The sequence below is a fragment of the Emydura macquarii genome, unplaced genomic scaffold (genome assembly GCF_026122565.2).
Source record: "Emydura macquarii macquarii isolate MOO-44397 ecotype Brisbane River unplaced genomic scaffold, CSIRO-AGI_Emac_v2 contig_1483, whole genome shotgun sequence".
In the NCBI taxonomy this organism is placed as follows: domain Eukaryota; kingdom Metazoa; phylum Chordata; order Testudines; family Chelidae; genus Emydura; species Emydura macquarii.
In genome coordinates, this window is record NW_027131620.1 from 26,422,357 (window position 1) to 26,443,389 (window position 21,033).

At 46.3% G+C, this 21,033-nt stretch overlaps 1 protein-coding gene across 6 annotated transcripts in view; it reads right to left on the reverse strand.

The window, feature by feature from the left end:
- Positions 1 to 1,643: 1,643 nt before the first annotated feature.
- Positions 1,644 to 21,033, reverse strand: part of CHD6 (chromodomain helicase DNA binding protein 6) — a 181,754-nt gene continuing 162,364 nt past the window's right edge. For 3 of the 6 annotated variants that reach the window (XM_067554519.1, XM_067554518.1, XM_067554522.1), the window contains 7 exons: positions 20,170 to 20,318; positions 18,765 to 18,971; positions 17,197 to 17,643; positions 15,159 to 15,350; positions 11,404 to 11,523; positions 9,422 to 9,526; positions 1,644 to 7,303 (listed from right to left, as the gene is read on the reverse strand). In XM_067554519.1, the coding sequence (XP_067410620.1) occupies positions 6,410 to 7,303; positions 9,422 to 9,526; positions 11,404 to 11,523; positions 15,159 to 15,350; positions 17,197 to 17,643; positions 18,765 to 18,971; positions 20,170 to 20,318 (2,114 nt within the window). In that variant the 3' untranslated portion in view covers positions 1,644 to 6,409. Of the gene's footprint in view, positions 7,304 to 9,421; positions 9,527 to 11,403; positions 11,524 to 15,158; positions 15,351 to 17,196; positions 17,644 to 18,764; positions 18,972 to 20,169; positions 20,319 to 21,033 lie in introns of those variants that run through there. The other 3 variants (XM_067554520.1, XM_067554521.1, XR_010921037.1) reach the window with 3 other exon arrangements.

Below are 21,033 nucleotides of genomic sequence, written 5' to 3' on the forward strand. Positions count from 1 at the left end.
TTGCCCTCCCATCTTCAGTTACCACCTGCTATGTCCTTTCTTCATTTTCCAACTCTGCAAACCTGTTCCTGAGTTCTGTTTCTCCTTCGCTAGCCCGTCTCTCCCTCTGCTGGGTTCTCACAGTCACATGCTTCCACTGGCCACTTTCCTCACCCAGCATTCTCCCCTCAGAGTTCTTTGGTCCTGCTTCTATCTACAAGTCTAGGCTTTTCCCTTCAGCTTCCTTATGCCTTTGCTCCATCATCTGCTCGAACCCCCTTCTAAACTCAGTCAGAGTTTCCTTCTGCATCTAAGCCTCAGATCCTCTCTTCCATCAGCTCTATCAGGCGGTACTTCATACAAACAAAGCTCTTTTGAGGTGCGCCCTCCAGGATCATATACATCCTGCAGCTTCCACATCCAGTCATCTTCATCGTCCCTTCCACTGCTTGGGTAAATACTTGTGCCTCTGTATCTGTCATACCTATGTCCTGTCAGTGAGAGAGAAAAAGAACAAAAAACCCCACCAAAACACACTCCCAACAAGCACCACAACAATACCAGACCGCCACGCACTCTCTCCTCCCCCACATTCTCCTCTCCCACTCCCACTCCTTTGTTTACAGCTCTGTTTGCTGGCTCCTGTGCCGCTGTAGTTCAAAATAAGATTCTTATCACACTACCTTGCAGCAAGATGGCTGACCACTTCCTCTGCTCAGGATCTCCCACAAAGTCCAAAGTGCTCTGTTCCTTTGTCTTTGTAGGTGAAAGATAACTCGGGGTTCTTTGCCACCTCTTTTATAGCCCAGTGAACCTTTGAAATGGATACTTCTGAAGGTTACCCCACAAAGTAAAGTTAATTCACACTGTAAGCAAGGAGACATGGAGTTTCCTGGTGAAGGAAATTCCATGCTGGTTTCTACCGTTGCTGGTGTTAGCTAAAATGCAAATGAATGGCCACTTGACTTGATTGCTGTTCGACTGTGAAGACACCTGGCTGGAGGTTTTGGCCTGTCACTTTTCTGGGGAAATTTGTTTACCCATGTCCTAGACATGCCTGTTAAACACATTTTAGTTCCACATTTCTTTCATACCTATGTGGGCCCATGATCAGTGTATTAGTTTTCCAATGATACCTTACCCGACATGTCAGATACAGTTTATGACATCAATTAATTGGGGCCCAGTGAACTGTCATGCCTCTGTCAGTCCTGGATGCCTCAGCCTCAGCATTTCCAACTGGCTAGCTTAGGCAGCTCAGCATGCTAGTGTCTGTGGATCCCATTCGTAAGCACTTACCTCTCTCCTTGCATTGTATAGGGAACTGGGTGCCTAACTCAGGGCTCAGAAGATACCACTGGGCACCAAGGCACATTAAAGATGTTGTGATGCCTACATCCCTTTGTGGAGCTTGTCCCAAGACAGCATTTTTAAGGCATTTTGAAAAATGTATACTGTCTAGATGCAGCTTTAGGTGGCTAACTTTAGGCAGCTAACTTTAGGCCTCTACATTTAACATTTTTTGGCTTTTTTCTATATCTCAAGTTTTCCCACCTGCCAAATGTAACTAGCATAGCCCTCCTAGGAGTGTTTGTAAAGTGATTTGAGCTTGTCTAGAGAAGGGAAAAGTGGGGGTAGGTGAAAATGAAGCCCATGGATGAGTAAGAAACACGTTTAATGATTCATAAATAGGACACACAGTCAAGTAAAAACAAAAATCCCACAAAGGATTGTAAGTTATTCCTCCAGTTTCAAGGAAAAACAGTGAGGTGTGTGGTCACTACTTGGGAGGATTTGTGCTTTATAACCTTTTGCTTTTCTCACAGTGGGAGTTTTTTCAGTCATACCATCCTGCACTGTGACCCCAATAGATCAAGCTAAGTAAGTTAGGCTGTGTCAGTTCTTGGGTGCAAGATGCCTAGAAAAGACCTAGTTTGCTGCAGGAAATGGGGGTGGTATTTTGTAATTAGTGCTCTTCTCTCTGACTTGGTATGGATCCAATGCCACAATATAATATTAAGGAACAGGAGGTGCCTTCTTTCAGATGAGACATAAAGCACGTTAAGATCTCACAATGAGGATGTTAGCCTAGATGACTGGATCAAATTTCATTTCAGGAAATTACACTCTGCCCCCGTGCAATTTGAGCGAACATAGAAATCTTATTCACTGCTTTTCCTACTTCTTGTGTGATGCTTGTTAACCAGCTGTCATGTCCTACTTCAGGTGGCTCTAGGTGACTTCTTAACAGAGCTTTATTTAGTATCTGTGGAGTGCTTAGGCCCCTGAGAGTGAATGGTACTCTGTAAATGCAAGATGCTATTTTTCTATTCTATATCATAACAGACAGAAATCATTCTGGTGTTTATTCTTCTCTGAATGGGGGAATATATATGTATAAATCCTGTTAGCTTCTGTGAGAGTCATTTGTGTAAATTTCCAGCTGTCGCATGGAGAAAATAAGCTCTTTAACCTGGGAACCATTTGTGCTTACACGCTGTAAAATAAAATTAACAAAAGCAGCACTAATGCCAAGTGCCCAAACTTTGTTCAATAAGTTGTGTGCATTAGGTCAGGACAACCTAGGAGGTGTTTACTTATTCCCAATCTGTTTAAAACAGGGCAGATTGCACCTGTCCTCACCTTTAATACAGAGGCTCAGCTCATGGTGAGTACAGGTTCCAGGACACAGTTATGTCTAATGACAATCTGGTATTGGATACCTGGAGCTGCTGTGGGCCAAAATTCCATATGTAAGATGAAGACAGCTGCAGGCTGTACTGTCGAACTCCAGTTGCTGTATTTGGAACCCCCAAAATTAAAGGACTTTCAAGAAAAGATGTAAAATGTGATTTATCTTGATTTTTTCTTAAATCCATGTTCAAGCTTCATGTCATTCTTTTGAAGTGGGCTTTTTTTCCCCCTCTATTACTTTGATACTTTTTGTTCCCACACTTCCCAAAATAAACCTACCTCAAAACAATGGCTGCAACTGAGGCCTGGAAAGCAGCTCTATTACACCAGCCAACGAGTGCTCATATTCCAGGGAACCATGATCAGAAAACAGCTTTAAGTTTCAAGATTCCAAAGAATGGAGTATGTCCAATGGCTAGGGCAGGGCTCAGAAAGTAGGAGTCCTCGCTCTGTTGCCAGTGCTGTCGCTGACTTGTTTGTCACTGTCGATAAATCACCTATCTATTTATCCAGCTGCAAAATGGAAATACTACTACTACCTTTCTACAGCATAATGAGATCCTTAGATTCATTATTACATGCATTTATTTGGCACCTACTAACATGGTACAAGGTTTAAATGGAGACACTTAGGATCTCAATAGGGGAAACCAAGCACCCTGCTCCTCTTCTGTAGAATGATTGTGTTGTGCAAGTGCAAAGCATTATTACTGGTTCTTTGGATTTTATGAACAGTTCTCTAGGCTCCTACTGATTATCTTAATGAAGGACCTCAGTGTAGAGCATCTATGCACCACCAACTGCCTGCCTGCCATTCATTTTGGTGCATTTTAACCTGCTATGTAGCTTGGGCTGCTCCAATGCACTGGCTGTTCAAGCAGCATGGCAGGTTAACTTGTGCAGAATTGAAGGGGAGGCAGCAAACACTGACTGATACAGTTGAGGACGTAGTTGGTAAACTAGCTCATTTTCTTGAAAAGTCTGTGAATCAACTGCAAGTAGTCATCCCCCACAGAGCAAGCGATGGAGAGCTCCTCAGTTCACATGAGGGGGGTCTTACAAAGAGGGTGCGCTGTATACAATACCTTTGATATTGCTCATGCTGAAAAGAAAGCAAGTAACGTTTAGCACTGAGTCAAGTGAATCAAACATTCACATATATTTGCTGAAAAAATTATATACATCTGTGGCAAGGCTCTGCCAAGCTTGAAAGATAAGCATAATCTAGTCACTTAATTAAAAAAATAAAAATTTGACTTTTAAATCTTTCTTTTTATCCATGTTCAAGAGCACAGACAGTTTATTTTGTTAGCACATTTGGTGAAAAATGTATGTTTGTGTGAGTGTCCATGGAATTGGTGAAAACCTGATATTTGTTCTTGGATATGATGATGGAAAGTAATAAAAAGCCACTTATGCCTTACAGTGTAAATAATCCACAAAGTTTCTCTATCAGATTGCAAAAAGGGTCACACAATAGCAGCCAAAAAGAAGCCTAAACACCCAGAGAATTAACATACATGTTTGATAAGTAAGAACAAGATATAGGGCATGCTGGCTAGTTAAATAAATTTCACTTTGAACCCTTTTCCTTATGAATGCAACCCTGGAAAAACAACCATCCCATATAAGAAATGGACTCCGCAGAGATTTCTATACCCATTCACAGTAAGGCTTTGAAGATATATGAAGTTTTATAGCATTTGTATTTTAAGGATTTAGGGCAAGTACATGTTCTACTGAATAAAAAGAAAGTTAGTACTTAAAAGGTTCAAAAATATATCAATCAAGTGATTTTTTTACATAAATAAATTATATTGATTTTGGATTTAACAGCTGAAAAAACCCTTTCTGCTTCCACTGGAGGCAAAACTGAACAAACTGTTAGTTAAATAGAGATAGCAGCATTTCTAAGAAATCTGTCGATAGTGATACAGTATCTATGCTACAAGGGTGTTATTAAATAGAACACATTTAATGATCTGATTTTTTGCATTATGATCAGTTACACAATTTAAAAAAAAAATTGCATCCAATCTGATAAAAGTGGGAATAAATTCCTTGAAAATAGAAACTTTTAGGTCATGGGTAACAGACTTCTTTGAGATGCTAATTTTAACATGTACATAATTTATAATCCCAAATGTATAAAAGACAATGACAAAAAGCATCATAAATAAATAATGCAAACTGAAATAGTTATGTCAAAACATTTGGACCATCTGATAAATTAGCAAAACTGTAACAGAAAATAAGTAAAAAATACAGTAAATGGTGACAATCAAATGTGAAACTGATTACTAGCGCACTTCAGCTCCCTCAAACAGTCTGCCATTTCACTGCTGCACCAAGTGTTTATTTCAAGTCTCAAACCATGAGCTACAAATAAGAACAAGCCCAAGTGAAAAAAAATTAAATGGGAGCAGTGAGGAGAAACGACTACACAGAGTTTACCTGTGGAGGTGTCTCAAGAGCAGAGCCTTGGGGGACTGATCACATTAAAAAACCGTTAATTTAAAATGCATACTCAAGAATTATTTGCCAATAGGGGTGCTGGGAAACACTGTTCAACAGCAAATAGAGAGGAATGGAAAGAAGGAGCAAAAATGATCTCTTCACAGTCTAATCCTAGAAAAGGAAGATAAAATCAAGCTTTGAAAACCTTAACAGTCCTTCTCAGAAGACTCACAATTGTAAAGCCAGCCTAACAGCTTTCTGTTTGTTTTTGTTTTCAGAAAATATATCACTTATGGGGGAAGGAGGAGAACTGTAAAAAAATGTAAAAACTCAAAGCCTCAGTATTCATATAAGGGCATTATATGAGTGGCCTGTACATTGTTGAAAAAACAACTCTTTACAGGCCTTCTGATGCCAGAGGTGAGAACTGAATACTAGCAGAACGGTGAAGTAACTGGTAGATTTAGGTACAGGAACCCCAACGAAAGACATGCAGGATGTGCAAAACCTTTTTAACACAAGCTGGAAAAGTTCTTGCAACTATCAAGGAAAGGGCAACTGAAATTCCACTTAACGTAAAACCAAACTTTGGTGTTAAAAAAATATAAAATAATGTCTACGTAATATTTTCACTTACTGCAGTTTGTCTCCAAAACTTTGAGTGAAAGGGGAGGAAATTATATCACTACCAGTTATGCTTTGTTTTTTAAAGAAATGAATATATGCATTTTCAATCATTAGTTATATACTTCTGTCTATACTACTATTCTAGTAACCATGATAAAATAGGGAAATACTTTAAATCAAAAATACACATTAGCACTTACTATAGCTGTGCTTTTTACCCCAAAATACAGTTTTATTCATTCAGTGTCACTTGTAAAAAGAAATTCCCTTGTCTGCATTGAGATCAAGAGATAAAAGTACTTTCTTTTTGCTCCATTTTTGCTTTTTCCCCAGATAAATGAGCAATTTTGGGGGTGACCAAGTGCTTGGATTTACTATTGTTGATTGGGATGAACAACTGGATAACAGAACAAGAATTCTGTGCCTCCCCTACTAACTAGACAACACTGTTTATCTAATAAAGTGGCAAGACCCTGCAACTATTAACATATAATATGTCACCATAGTTTTCATACAGGGAATTAGGTAGATAATATTACTCATGGAAACACAGGTTTTATGAAGGTGAAGTGGGGGCAGGAGGGTAAGTAACAAATATTTATGGGATAAGAAACTTACAAGCCACAATCTTTTTCTTAATGAAACAAAAGTTCTAATTGGTATTGTTAATTTCTTTTAACTCTTCCTCCTCCACTGGTATGTCATGTTCTTTCTCTGATGACAAAGATGGTGTTTGCTCTGTACAGTTTTGATTGCTTGCAGCTTCTTTTTCAGACAGTGAGAGAGTTTCTGGTTCTGGATTTGTTGGTTCCCCTTTAGCTTTCTTTCTCTTCCGCTTCTGGCTTTCTAGATTTGTTGCCTCTGAGTGTCTGGTTTGCTGTATGCCTGGCAATGCCATGCCAATACCAGGGGAAAGAAACATAGATGGATAGATCAATCCAGGTGACATTCCTGGGATAAGAAATGGATTAAAAGCTACAGGACTACTGGTAGTTATTGCAGATTCTGTCTGATCAGAAAATGAACTAGGACCAGGCTTGTCTTCAGACAGAGGTTCTTTTTTCACATCCTGGCTACTTTGTTTGTCCTCAGTAGCTTTTTCCGTGTTTGATGTACCACTTTTAGTTGTGCTTGTTAATGAAGCTGGAGCAGTTGAAGTACAAGTAGTTGTCATTGGTGGGTTGAGAAGTCCTCCAACACCAAACATCTGCGGTACAGTAGCCATGCCTGGCAGCATCATAGGCAACATACTCAGGGTACTTTTGACATCCTCACCAGCAGGCACTGCTGCAAATCCAGCAGGAAACCCCACCAGCCCAGTTAAAGGGATGCCTTGCATGTTTCTCATGTTCTGAAGTCCCACTAGATCCATTCCAGCAATAAGTCCATTCATGAATAATGGTCCCATTCCAGAAGAAGAATCCGCTACAATGCCAGGGGCTTTAATAAGTTCGCTTCTTGGCCTCCTCCCTCTTCGACGGGGCCCGGTATCTCGGAGCACAGGCTCTGTGAGCACACGATTGAACTTGTTTTCTGGGAGGAATCCCTGAAAGTGACAAAACGAAACAGAAAAAGCCCAAAGGTTATTGTAGCCCCAAAGAAAACTCAGCTCATTATCATGTGCTTACACCTGTGCTCCAGAAAGTATCGACACACAAGCCCCTATTGGGATGATTCAGAAGATGGGATTTGAGAGGGACAGAGAACTTTCACCAAAGGGATGCTGTCAGTGCAAAACAGCTCCTGCCCTGCCCCTGGCTTGATACTGCAGGAGGAGTCTGAAAGCTCATGGGGAGGAGAGGAGAAAGCATTTTTTGCCCTGGATAGACAGTAAAATTTCTGCGTTTCCTGAGCTTCCTGTGTGGGTGAGTTCCATTGCTGACATTTGACATCTTTAATGACATCAAAAGCACAGGGGCAACCCAGTGTCAGAGATGCTAAATCAGTTCCCATCTCAGCTTTAATTCTGGCTGCATCACCAGGTGAAAAAACATTACTTCTTAGACTTTAAGGTCCAAATTTTTAAAGCCCTGCACAACAGCAAAGCTGCAAAAAATGCACATGGAAACAGTGTGTGCTTATTTTCTGGAGCTCACCCATTACTCAGAGCTTTACCGTATGGCTCAAACCATTTTGCATAGATATTAAACAATAGGGGTCTTCTGGATACCCAAATATAGGGCTAAACCACACACTCAACCTGGTGTGACTGTCTCTGCTTAAATTAAAAAAATAACCTAGGAGATTCTACTGAATAGCATTAAAAACCTGTTATCTAGCATTCTCATCACAAACATTTTAATCTCTTTCCTCTTGCGCTTGACTAATTGTAGTTTCAAGACAGCAAGCAGGTTGCAAATGATGCATATGTATATGGGAAACATTTTGCATTTAGACTTGAAAAGGTTCAGAGCTCCATGCACTGCATGTGTACTGCAGGTCAGATCAAAATATATTGGAGGTTTACATAGCACAATGAATGCATATAAAAGGGTACATTTTCTACTCAGCCTCCATCTGTGCTTGTGGCAAACTGTGTGTGCACATGTGTGTGCCTGGACTTGCAAACATCACCCCATGCTAATGCTTGCTTGTGGGAGTGCAAATGCTAACACACATGCATGTGTTAAGATAATTGAAAGGATGCACACAACGGTGAGCAGGCATGTAGGCCTTGGCATCAGCAAAGTATGGGCACATGTGAAGGTTGTCTGTTGAAAATGTATACAATAAATGCCACAGTCAGCCCCTGAAGGAAGCCTAATGACTCCGTGTGAGATACAAGTTGCACTGGAGGCTTGCTCTCTCCACTGGTGGAGCTGGCATCATCCTGGATTGGCAGCTCTCTGTTTCTTGAGGGATTGGGGTAGTCTGTCACTCTCTAGTGCCAATTAAAAGAAATTTGTAGAGCAGCACGAACCTTCCAACTGCCCATGCTCTCCTCCCACCTCCCAACCCAGCACAAGTGCCACACACAACTCCACAACCAAGAAAAGGGGGTGGGGGAGAATGGGGCCACATGAAAATGGAGTAGCCCCACCCAAACATCAGCTGACTCCTCTTGCAATCCCTGTCCCTGGAGAGTAAGAGCTCCAATCCATGGCAGCGTGTTGCTCATTGGGACAGTGACTCAGATTAGGAATAGAAAAAATAGTGGGGCAAATTTTGAAAAGTGCCTCCCTGCACATTTGGCCTGTTAGGCCATGAGACTTGCAAGTTCCTTAGCAAATGTAGGATTTTGCAGGAGTTGATTTGAAAATTTGCCCCATTTGGTCCCAGCCTGCCCCATGCAAGAATGTTCTCTCTACGACATTCCTGGTGCCTTGTTTAATCTTTCTAAACATTCAAAGCCTTAAATCTCTCTGTTCAGTAGATTTTCTTGATATTTAGCCTAAACTTGCCTCCTTCCTTTCCCATCACTCCTAAATATTTCCTCTTCTGCTTTTCCTATCCACCTGTCACCAATCTGCAGGGGGCTTAGCTTCTCTCTGAGCTGTCACTTGGCCACACGAGGCCGAGTTGGTCCTGTAGATATTCTCTCCCATGTGTATAACTGAGGCCCTGCCTTCCAATCCAGGAACCCTCATTGGAAAAAAGGGGGTGGGGATGAGGAAGAGAAAGAAAAGATGACATGATACAGATTTCTCCAAAAACTCTAACTTACTGAAAGCTTAACAATGTCAGCCCAGTCTGCTGCAACAGCATACTCCAAGTTTGCATCAAGCCACCTTGGCAATTCCTTCAATGCTGGTGCCATGGCTCCCCCTAACTATAAAACACAGTAAAAGGATGACCTCTGTTCCAGAAAGAGTTATGCAAAGTTACATAAGAAATATGATTAAACTTCTAGGCATACAATACACAAAAGTGAGGTGCAGCTGGCCTCCCTGTTCGGGGGCATTACCGCTGCTCACCAACACTCGGCAGCTATGATCATTTCTTAAAATCAAACAGCCTGGATTTTTCTTTCCTTATGTGGCATGAGCAACCCAAGTTTCACCTACAGACAGTGCGTGGTGTCCAGTGAAGTGTACAGCCTGGTCCTACTCCTGTCTATGACAATGAGAATTTTGTCACTGGGAGGAAGGATCGTCTTGTGCCTAAGGCACTGTCCAAGCACTCAGCCAGGACCTGAAGCCAAGGACTTGCTGGAGATCTGGGCAAGTCACTTTCTCTCTGTGCCTTCATTCCCTATCTGGGAAACAGGGATAAGAGCATTTGCTTCTCCTATTTATTTGGACTGTCAGCTCTTTGGGGCAGGGACCATCTGACTCTGCATTTGCAGTGCCCAGTGCAGTGAATGCCAGTATTGGTACTGATGAAAGGGGCTGGACTGCAAGCTTCCTCTGTGCTGCTTCCAGTCACTGTGTCCTGGCGCTGACCTGAGAGGAGAGGGGAGTTCAGTCTCAAGGGCCCATTCCATCTCTGGCCTCCCTGCTAAGCCTGCCAATGAGAGGACCAAGTTGTGGTAATGGTGGCTTTTGTGAGGGGGATGCTCAGGAGCGGGCCTGAAACTCACAACTCTGTCCACACAGGTCCCCAGCCAGCCATCCGAGGGTGGTCTCACTGCCGCAGTGCAGGGAAGCACAAGAGAAGGTGAGCCAATGTCTTTCTAACTCACCATTTTGTTTGATTTTTAATTCAAAGTGATTATTTTTGTAAATAACTTGCCCTGATCACATGGGTTTGTTTTAAAATGGAATTTTGTGGCCAAATTAAGGTCCTTCCTCACTGTAAGGTGAGGATACAAGAACTCAATTGCCTCAGATTCACCCCCTCCGGTCACACGGGGATATTCATTGCAGAGACAAATCTAAGATCTTGACTCAGGCTATGTCTAGACTGACAGTGGCAAATTCGCTGCCGTCAGATTGATTTACCCAGATCGATTGCGTGGAAGTGAAGACCTGCTCAATCAACCTGGAAATCGATGCTATTAATGCACCTCCACCAGGCGGAGTAACACTGCATTGACAGGAGTGCCTTTCCCATCGCTGCAGCAAACTGAAGACACCACAATAAGTAGGAGTTAGGAAGTCAACGGGAGATACGCAAGCTACTCTACGTAGTAGACATAGGCTCTAAGTGTAGACACAGTATCAGACTTTATGCTACTTTGTCAACATTTTAAAGACAAGTGAGAGAACACGCCTGAAAGTTGCCCCTTCCTGCACACAGCAGGGCTCTGGCCAGGACTTGGAAGGGGATTAACATGCTGCTCCCACACTTCTCAATCAGGGACAAAACAAAGACATTTGCACCACATCAAACAATTACAATTGGTGAAATAACCCCAGGAAATTGACAGATAAGGATCAACTCAGCCCCTGGAGCTAAGAACAGGCACTACTTTGATCCCGGAGCTTTAAGCTTTGCGGTTGTGGGACCCATGTGACTTGGTGTGTGTGTGTGTGTGTGTGTGTGTATCTAGAACAGTCTATACTACTCTGCTGAGTCAGTCACGTATTGTCAGTAGCTCGGTGTCTCCTCTGGCACACTTGTAGCTCTGAGTGGTATAAATCCACATGTGAATTACAGACTGGTTACCATTCCGTCTACTTCTTGGGATTTAAAAACCAGGTGGGACAGCTGGGTCTCTGCTAACTATGTCTATGCAGACCAAGCACAGCAATTGTCTTTGCTTACCCTCCTTCCTGTCCCTTTATGGACCACAGGCACCCGCTCCTCTCCTGTGAGTGAGTTTATGTCCAGTTTGCTGGGGTCCTTGCAACGCTGCCTCCTCTGCTTGGGCTTGTCTGAAAAACTCTAGGAGGCAAATAAGAGAGCATTACTGAGAATGGGTGGCTAGAAATCTGGTGGGAGAACGCCCAAGCCAACCTGATGGTTTGAGGAAGCGGTACCTGCGCAGGCTTGGGAAGGAGTGCAGGCCCCACTGCACAGCTCTGCTTGAATGAGTGCAGTTTATTTTGATAGGTCGGAAGATGCTTTTGCTGTGTCTCAGCCTAGACTAACTACTCAATCTCTGGCTTATATCTGTGCCCATCTAGGAGTGCTGCCTGTCTCTAAATTCACAGCAGAGAGACTATGATGGATCTCTTTAAAAAAAAGTCCGAGCCATAATTCAGAAAAGGAGAGCCACAGCGTACTCAGTGTAGCAGCATCTCACATGCCCGTTCCTCCGTCTGTGACCAGCTGGTGTCTCTTGTCTTATACTTGGATTGGAAGCTCTTTGGAGAACGGACCTTCTTTTGGTTCTATGTTTGCACAGCACCTAATGCAGCAGGGTCCTGGTCCAAGACAAGGACTCCTAAGCTCTACGGTAATACAAATAATTAATAATCATACTTGTCCTATCAGATGTGCTTCAGATACAAACCCTAACCCCAATCCCCATCTATCCTCAGACTGAAAGTCCAGGGGAGTGAGTGTGTACCCGGAGTTAGTGCATGGGACTGGGAGTCAAGACTCTAGGATTCTAGGTTGAGCTCTGCCCCTTACTTCCTGAGTGACCGTAGTAAATTCCCTTCATCTCTCTGCTTCAGTGTCCACATCTAGCAGGTGGGTAAGACTTGTAAGGTTTGTAAAGTTTCCCCATTTCCCAAGTCAGTTTGATTGTGACCAATCCCTTCTCTGCATTATGACTACTGAGCTAACAAAGCACCTGTCTCAGACCCTATTCACAGAGAGCGGATCAGGGATGTTAATACAGGCCTCAGTGTCCATGGACCTTGTTTATTATCTGCGTGACAGTTGATCCCACCTCAGACACTCAGCGAAGGAAATGGCCTACTTGGTCCCTTCTCACCAGCTCTCAGAACAAGACCATTCCCTACAGACTAGTCATCAACCTCATTTTAAATGTCCCATGACGGAAGCCTCCACTCTTTCCTTTGCAAGTTCATTCCAGAACTCGCTGTCCAGAAAGTTTCCCTGTTATTCAGCCTACATAATCCCTTACTTAATTTCATCCCATTCTCTTGCTTGCTTATTCGCTGCAAGCCCACTGAGCGATAGGAACTCCAGATCCCTGCTCTTCAGAAGTGCAAGCTGCAGTTTCTATTGAGACACTGCATGCAGTAAGCCAATGCATATGTATGGAAGAAGAAAAAAAATACGCAGCTGCCTAAATCAGAGTCAGAAACCAGGATTTTTTCCGCAAAGAAAAAGGCCCTAGGCCCAATCCTGGCCTTCACTGAAACCAGTTTGCATTGCCAAAGGAGCACAAAGCGCATTAAAGCTGCCCTTACCAGATATGTGAGGATTGCCCCAGCATGGGGAATCCCACAGAGCTGACATTATGCCACCTCTGACACAGGGGGCATGACTGGGAGGCACTGTGCTCCAGTAGCACCCACTGGCATAACAACCCCTTAGGGTGCAATTTATAGCAGCCAATATTGTCTCTGGCTGCCACCAAAACTGGAAGGGGAGAGTGGAAAGGTAGCAGAAGGCCCCCACACTTAGGTGTGTTGAGTGCCACTGCTTCAGGACCCCTGAGGATCTAGCCTTGTGCATGTCCCTGGTCAGGTTTTCTTTGGGCTATGAAGAGACCTTCACTGTTCTGCCAGCTGTGAAGGAGATTAAGAACAAATTCTGGGTTCCTCAGTTCTAAGCATCTGGTCATGGTAACGTACCCATCCATATCAGGAGCCAGTCACTGCCTATGCTCTAAGTTCCCAGGGAATCTTTACACGCCTTAGGCTGCAATTCCAAGTGCACAGTCCCTGGGCACCAAGACACACGGTTTTTTTATAGCCATCATCAGTATCTCTCTTGACTCCCTTTCCATAGTTTTTCATGGTATGCATTCAGATTATTGAGCCACTTTATAGGCTAAATTAACTGAAATATGAACAACCACCAGCCTGCTGGAAGAAGTCAGCTGTTTATGAGCCTCTGAGAACAGGTCGGATGTGTTTTGAACATACGCTCCCCTCCTACGTGTCCTCCCATAGCTCCTGGATAACAGAACTAGACACACACGGGGGGATGGTTGATCAGGGGAGCTCTCCTTAGACACTCAGAGCATGAGTTTCAAATTTCATCTTCATTTCACTTTTAAAGGCAAGAAATTATGTTCTCTCCCATCTTGGCTTTTATTTGTAGTTTTCTGGCTGGGCCAATTCATAGATTCCAAGGCCAGAAGAGATCACTGTGATCATCTAGGCTGACCTCCTATAGCACACAAGCCAGAGAACTGCCTCACAATAATACCTGGAGCAGATCAGTTAGAAAAATATCCAATCTTGATTTAAAAATTGTCAGCTACCACAACCCTTGGTAAGTTTTTCCAATAGTTAATTATTCTTTGTTAAAAACTGACATCTTATTTCCAGTCTGAATTTGTCTAGCTTCAACTTCCATGCATTGGATTGTTAGACCTTTCTCTGCTAGACAGAAGAGCTCATTAAATATTTGTTCTCCACGTAGGTACATGATCAACTCAACCCTTAACCTTCCCTTTGTTAAGCTAAATAGATGGAGCTCCTGGAGTCTATCATTGTAAGGCAGGTTCTCTCATTTTTTAATAAGTCTTGTGGCTCTTCTCTGAATCCTCTTCAATTTATCAACATCCTTCTTAACAGTGGACACAGGATTCCACCAGGAGGGGTCACACCAGTGCCAAATATGAAGGGAAAATAACCTCTCTTCTCTCCATATAATTATGTACATGGGTTCATGTGCTTGTAGAGGGAACAGAGAGAAGCTATCAGAGCTGGACACCAGGGACAAGCCAATGCTGTGCTCAGGTAGCCTGGGGTCTGAAAGATGAAGCCTGTAGAGATTTATGCTGGTCGGGCCCAGGAGCTTCCGTGCCAGGGGTTGGTGCTGTCTGCTAACCTAGGCACTGTTCCCTAGTGAAGTGACACACACAAACCTCTGGCACTGCAGTGTGATTGCCCTCATGGACTGTGCGGCTTGAGATTTGTAAATTCCTCCTAGTTCAATGCCCTCAAGGCCCATTAGCAGCTCACAGGGCTGAATGGGACCATGCCTGCTGGCTTCTGCTCTGTTACCGAAGGTCTCTTTGACTTAGCTGTGGTTTGTCATCTGCAGTGACCCAGATGAGATGGGAGCTGCCAGCACAATTCTGGAGTCACCTAGATTCCCAGCTCGGCCCATTCCCCACCTGCTTTTGTGAGGTGCTGACCTAGTCCTTCAGCATCACTGGGCAGCAAATCCTTGCGGCAGGAGCCCGCAAACAGACCAGCTGGTGTCAATGCCATTTGGCAGGAATGTGCAGCTTTTCAAGTGTCTTTGCCCTGGGTGTGCAACAAAGTGCATTAGCCCTGCAGAAAAGGAGAGAGTTGCAGCTCTGGAGGCAGGTCCCACCCCTTCCATCTGGATCTAAGGAAGTTAGGAAGGAGGCAGCATCTACATCTGATACACTGAAGCCTGAGATAACATCCCCCCCCCCAATCCCCGAGGGATACCCTTACTGTGCTGAAGCCAGGGACATCAAGCGTGTAATCCGACTGCTGTCTCAGCCAGTCCAGGAGACTCTTGTTTGGAACAGCCTTCTCTGTCCGGATGCTTGTGGCTGTGACTGTATGTGGAGTTGAGGTAGTGGTGACCTGCCCATCTGGGTGCAGGCTGCTTTGTGCAGGCTGGGTCTGATCTTCCTGAACATCCTGAAGGGAAGGGAGAGCTCGTGTAGGGAACGCCATCATGCTGTGCCAGTGCTTTCACCTCAATGTCACACAGGCACAACCCGCCCCTGCAGAGACCCAAGCAGGGCCTGACATGAGTCAGAGCCCAGGAGCTCTTGGTGTCCTACACTTGCATCACCAATATCCACCAGGAAAAACTTCCAGCCTCGTAGGCCCCCCGTTTGCACTAGGGGGGAACCAGTTTGTGCTTCTGGGCATCATCTGGATAATGCCCTAGCTACCAGGAGGAATAATGTGCTAAAGCAAACAAAGGTGCAAAATAAGACATAGACTGACTTAGTCCAAACCAAAAGGCCTCCTGATATAACTCAGGGACCATGTTCAGATCATGTGGTAAATGAGAGCAGTGTGAAACTAGGAATCAATTAACCCAAACTGGTGTATTGGAAATTAGGCCTGTTGGTGGACAAAATAATGAGAGGATGCGCTATTCCGCCCATCACCCCCTTTTGGGGTCCTTAAAATAAGAGAGACAAAGTGGCAGAGAGGAACAATTGCTGACTGACAGAGTGGATGTGAACTCTGGCTGACTGATGGGGGGGAGCTGGCTACCATAGCACTGCAAGGCTGACTGCAAGGTGACAGAAGGGGAAGGAACGAGCTTCACCACCATGGCTGCCACCCGCACCCTCTCCTGAGATCCAAGACCTTCTTTATCCTAATCCTGTCCAGACCAGGGCAGAGAGAGGGATCTAGACATCACCACCTCCACTGGTGCCAGCTCAATCCTGAATACCACCTGGGATTTGAAATGTCACCCCCTTCCCCCTCTCACAGCCCCAATGTCACCTTTTCCTTCCCTACCATATTTCTTTTCTTTCCTATCTTATTTTTCCTTCTCTTTAATAGGAGTCTGGCTTAGCCAGCAAGACATTATATTTTGCAAAACTGCTGTGAGAGACATAGCTAAAAGCAATGCCCACGGCAACCCGATGCTGGTACGAATTTGCCAGATCTCAGAGTGGCTGACCTGATAGTGTGTAGTGCCCATGTTTCTCCAGCAGCGAGGCTGCAAGGAAGAATCAAGCTGAAGCTGCACTTTCTATTTTTGGTGTTCTTTTCTCTCCCCTTTGTCCTGTCTGGTCTCTAGGAAATGGGACTGGACCTTAACAGCACCAGCAACACCATCTCCACCCCATCTCACTTCTCTTTTCCCCAAAAGGAGTTATTACCACCTTTTGTACCCCATAAGAGACTGTCAAACAAGGGGGTTTGTCTTTCTAAACTCCAGCTCAAGGGAAAGAGAACAAGGGATGCTGATTCAATGAAAGCCTTATGTAGTATGTTACATTTCAGATGCTTTAATTGGTTTCCCTTCTTTTCTGTATCCTTAATAGATGGTTAAAAGGATGTTTAATTGTGTGTTTGCCATGGGATTATGCAGCCCAAGGTATACCAAACCCTGAACCTTGTTTAACGTTGGACAGTGACTGTGTCATGTTAACACCTTTTTGGGCCCCTTTATTCCAGCTACATTACTCCAGTTCCCACGTAGGATGTTAGTTCTTAATGCTTAGGAGTACTCAAGAACTCAAGGAAGCGTGCCTTCAACAGGGGCTGGGAAAGCTTGCCAAGCCCCTTCCTCCCTCCCACCCAAGAGTCAGGGCTTGCCTCTCTCAGGTTGAGTCTGTTTCTTCTGCTACAGGTTTGACTCAGGCAGTTACTGAGGGGCAGTTGTCCCTGCCATGCCATGCCCTGCACTGGGACAGGCAGCGGAGCTAAGCAGTTTTTGAGTGAACAGCTGGATCCATGTTACCACTGAGATGCTGGACACTGACTGCTTTGGGAAGGGAAATCATTTACCCACCTGAAGCCCGGTCTGAAGGCTCCTCTCCTTCAAGAAGATAAGGTCCATCCCTTCCACATTTTTTCTCCTGCCCCGTCGTCGCCTCATGGCAGCATCATCCCTCCGGAGGCTTCCATTGACAATCTGCCCTGTGACAGGATGGATTAGCCCAGCCTGGAGGATGCCGGACAAGTCCATGCCAAGGGACCCCTGCAGGGAGTGCACTGCCCCTAACTTGGGCAGGTTGCTGTTCAGTGAGAAAGGAGAGGGGTTTCCTGGGGACCCCTCAGATGCTCTGGCCAGGTTCCCTGAGGAGTCCCGCCAGCCGTTCAGCACTACGGGCGGACGGGGGTGCGATGCAGCTAACTGGTCAAGGCTTCTATGTGTGGCGTCTCTCTCCAGCTCAAACTCATAGGGCTGCCTGTGCTTTCGTTCATCCTTCGTAAAGGCAGGAGCCAGGAAGCTTTCCTGTGTGCAGCAAAGCCAGAGACATGGTCACAGCTATGGCCCACACTGCACAGGCCTTACAACATTCAGAAGCAACTATTAAATCCATTGCACACTAGAACCATAGAACCATGGGTTAGGAGGGACTGCAAGGGTCATCTAGTCTAACCGTCTGCCTAGATGCAGAATTTGTGGGGGCTAGACCACTGGCAGGAGAGAGGATTCCTGGGGCTAGGAGAGATGGGGGAGGGGAGTGTATGGAGACGGATGGCTATGGAGACTGGATGGATGAGCTGGGGCTCCTCAATATCTCTGATGGAGCCCTTGATGACCCTTTGCCCCCGTCTCAGCAGTCAGCCACCACTTCCCCTGCCAAAGGGCTGGATGGAGTGGGACTTCCTGCAGAGCCCTAATGCAGCAGGTGAGCTGCAGCTCAGTGAACTGTAGGAGGCACTCCTCCCAGCAGCAAGCCTGCTCCTGGTTCCCACACCCTGCCAACAGCTGTTGACCGAGGAATCAGAGCCCAGCCGCCTCTCGTTCAGCAGGAAAGTACACAAGTGGAGGTCTCTGTGTCGGGGAGACAGATCACAGAGCACAGTACTCAGAGAACCGGCCGTAGGGCGCTGCCCTTCGGTATACACCCCTGCTGGGTCTTAGGGAGAGCACCATGTTCCTTAGCTAAGCCAGGTGCAGGAGGGCTTTGGGAAGCACCACTCCAGCCAAAGGAGGAGCAGATTTGCTCACAGAAATGCATCAAGTCACTTGGTTGGGATCTCTAGCTGCTCCAGGGGCCGTTCTGATAGTGTCAGTAAATAAAGGGGCACCCCCAGAGGCTGAGATTACACAGGTAGCTTCAGGGTTGCTGTGACTCTAGTCACCGCACAGTGACTGAAGCAAGCTGGCTATAACAGTGACTTGGCTCCATCCACCTGCCTGGCACCTGAGTGAATGCCAACAACGGGCTGGGGGGGGAAGAGTCTCTAAGCTGCACTTGGTACTATACAATAGATTGCAAATTGCAGAACAGCGAGAGCCAGAGAGGAGGGAAAGCTGCAGAGTTCCCCGGGCTGGGAGGTACTGAACACCAGGGAAACGGAGTTCCCAAGGGTGAAGTGGTGTGTCCATGTGCCCCAACCCCTCACCTTTTGTACCTGTGTGACTAACACGCCGTTGTTGAAGCTGGGATCCGGGGCTTCGGGCTCGTCAAAGCTGTTCCTAGTGCCTGTGCTGCTGGTTAGCACTGGAGTGGGCATTGGGGTTTGTATTTCAAACTGCTGGCTAGAAGATGGCCACTTGCCCTTTAAGATGGCGTGACAGATGTTATCTATGCGATTAATGATCACTCGGTCCTGCAAGCAGAAGCAGACAGCTCAGTGGCATAGCAAACAACAGGGCCATGGCATGCAAGGGGCAGCATGAGTGCACAGCCCCTTGGGTTCCATGGGAAATGAAGCGAGCCCGGGAGAGTGAATATGGAACCCCCTCTCTTCACAGTTGTGACAGGAGGAATACTTTCAGCAGATTTCTGAAGGCCCCAGATAAATGTGTGAACTCGTGTGCCTGGATGCACAGCCACACGCGTGGGTGGACATGGGACATTGAATACTGAAGAGGAAACTCAACCCAGGCAAAGGGCCTGTGCTGTGTCAGTGTACCACTTCCATCCCACTTCCCCACAATGTGGGCCCTCTGTTCAGTCTCCCCATGCGCTTGGCTGCACATGAACTCCCAATTCTGTGCTGCTGCTGCAAAGCGCAGCCCCATGAATCCCTGGAACAAGGAGGCCCCAAGACAGGCTAGAGATACTACCAGTGAAAAGAACAGCACTTGTGCAGCACCATCCACACACGGATCCCAAAACACTGCACAACCACGTAGTCACTCCCCTCCACCCACTATGCTGTTGGCCCTGAGTCCTGATGATGCCCAAAGGAAGGAAGCAACCTGGTCAAAGCCACAGTAAATCAGTGGCAGAGCTGGAACTGGACCTGGGGAGTGCCTGGCTGCCGGCAGAGGACCCCGCTCCTGTTTGGCTAGTCTTTAGGTACGGGAGATACACTACAGGCAACAGGCTGCAGCTGTAGGAGCACACCAATAGCTCCATATGTGGGACGCAACTCAGTGGGGCTATTATCAGTACACTGGAGTGCAGCAGCCAAAGTTTCCTGCTCAGTGGCACATGCTGTCTCATGCCGTCCCATGGCTCCAGGTGCCCCCAGCACAGGGGTACTTGGCCTGCCCAGGTTCCAGTTGTGTGTAGATCACATTGGCACAGGCTATCCTCCTTGTTCTGACTCACTTGCCTGTGCCATTCTGGGGTGACACCCCCAAATCCTGCTCCCAGCAGTGGGACTTCTGTGCATTCAGTCCCCTGCTTGCTCACTAACATGGACCAGAGCAGCAGAGGAGAGTGGCTGGGGTTGTTTTGCCCAGGAGTAAGCCCAGTGAACCGGATGTGAGTGGGGGGTGGCCAGGCAGAGAAGCTGGACCGAGGCAGCCCCAATTTGTGAGTGGTTCAGATAGGAGCAGAATTGATTTTTAAGCCACCTTAGGCCACTCTGAAAAGGAGTAGAGTGTCTTCTCCTGCAACAGCTGGGCGATGGTGGGCGCACGGGTGTCCTGCAGATCATCCATCTCTCCAGGCCGGGTGCAGGGCGAGCTCTTGCTCTCCTCTTCCAAATACTTCTCTGGACAATCTAGGCAAAGTGACAGACAGCAGTCGCCATCATCACCCAGGTCCCCCCACCGCCCAACTGACACCGCCATCGCCCTGGGTCCCCATCTCCCACCTGATGCCACCATTGCCCCAGGTCCCCCAACCGCTTGGCTGATGCCACCAGTGCCTTGGGGCCCCCCAACACTCAGCTAGTGCTGCAGGCAGCCCGGCCCTCCCAATGCCCTGCTGGCACCCTGGGGCCCCACTCACCAACCATCATGTGGGACAATTTTTCTTTTCAAAAGGTGACCTCCTTTGTGTGTGAGGGGGATGGGCAGATGGGTCAGCACTGCCGGTTCCAGCACTGACTGGGGGAGTCCTGGGCACAGAAGGGCTTTGAGAGCCAACCCCTGAGGCCACGGGAGTTTTGTTACTGACCTCACAGAAACAGGGTTTGGCCCGAAACCACTGAACAATGAACCAGCCAAAGGCCCAGGCCAGCCACGTTGGCAGGAATGGATGGACGTAGCCCTGCCAGGGAGCAGGGAGAGCAAAGCAAGTGAGCCCCCCATCACAGGACAGTGCCTAGTCCTGGCTGGGGCAGAAAGGACAGGGTGAGGCCCCCTCCATGGGCAGTGCCCAGTCAGGTGGGGGTAGCGAGGGCACAGAATGACACTCACACCAAAGACCTCCTGGAAGCCCCAGTGCTGTTTGTGTTTGCTCCTCTCACCTTAGTGAGAATATTATTGCTGAGA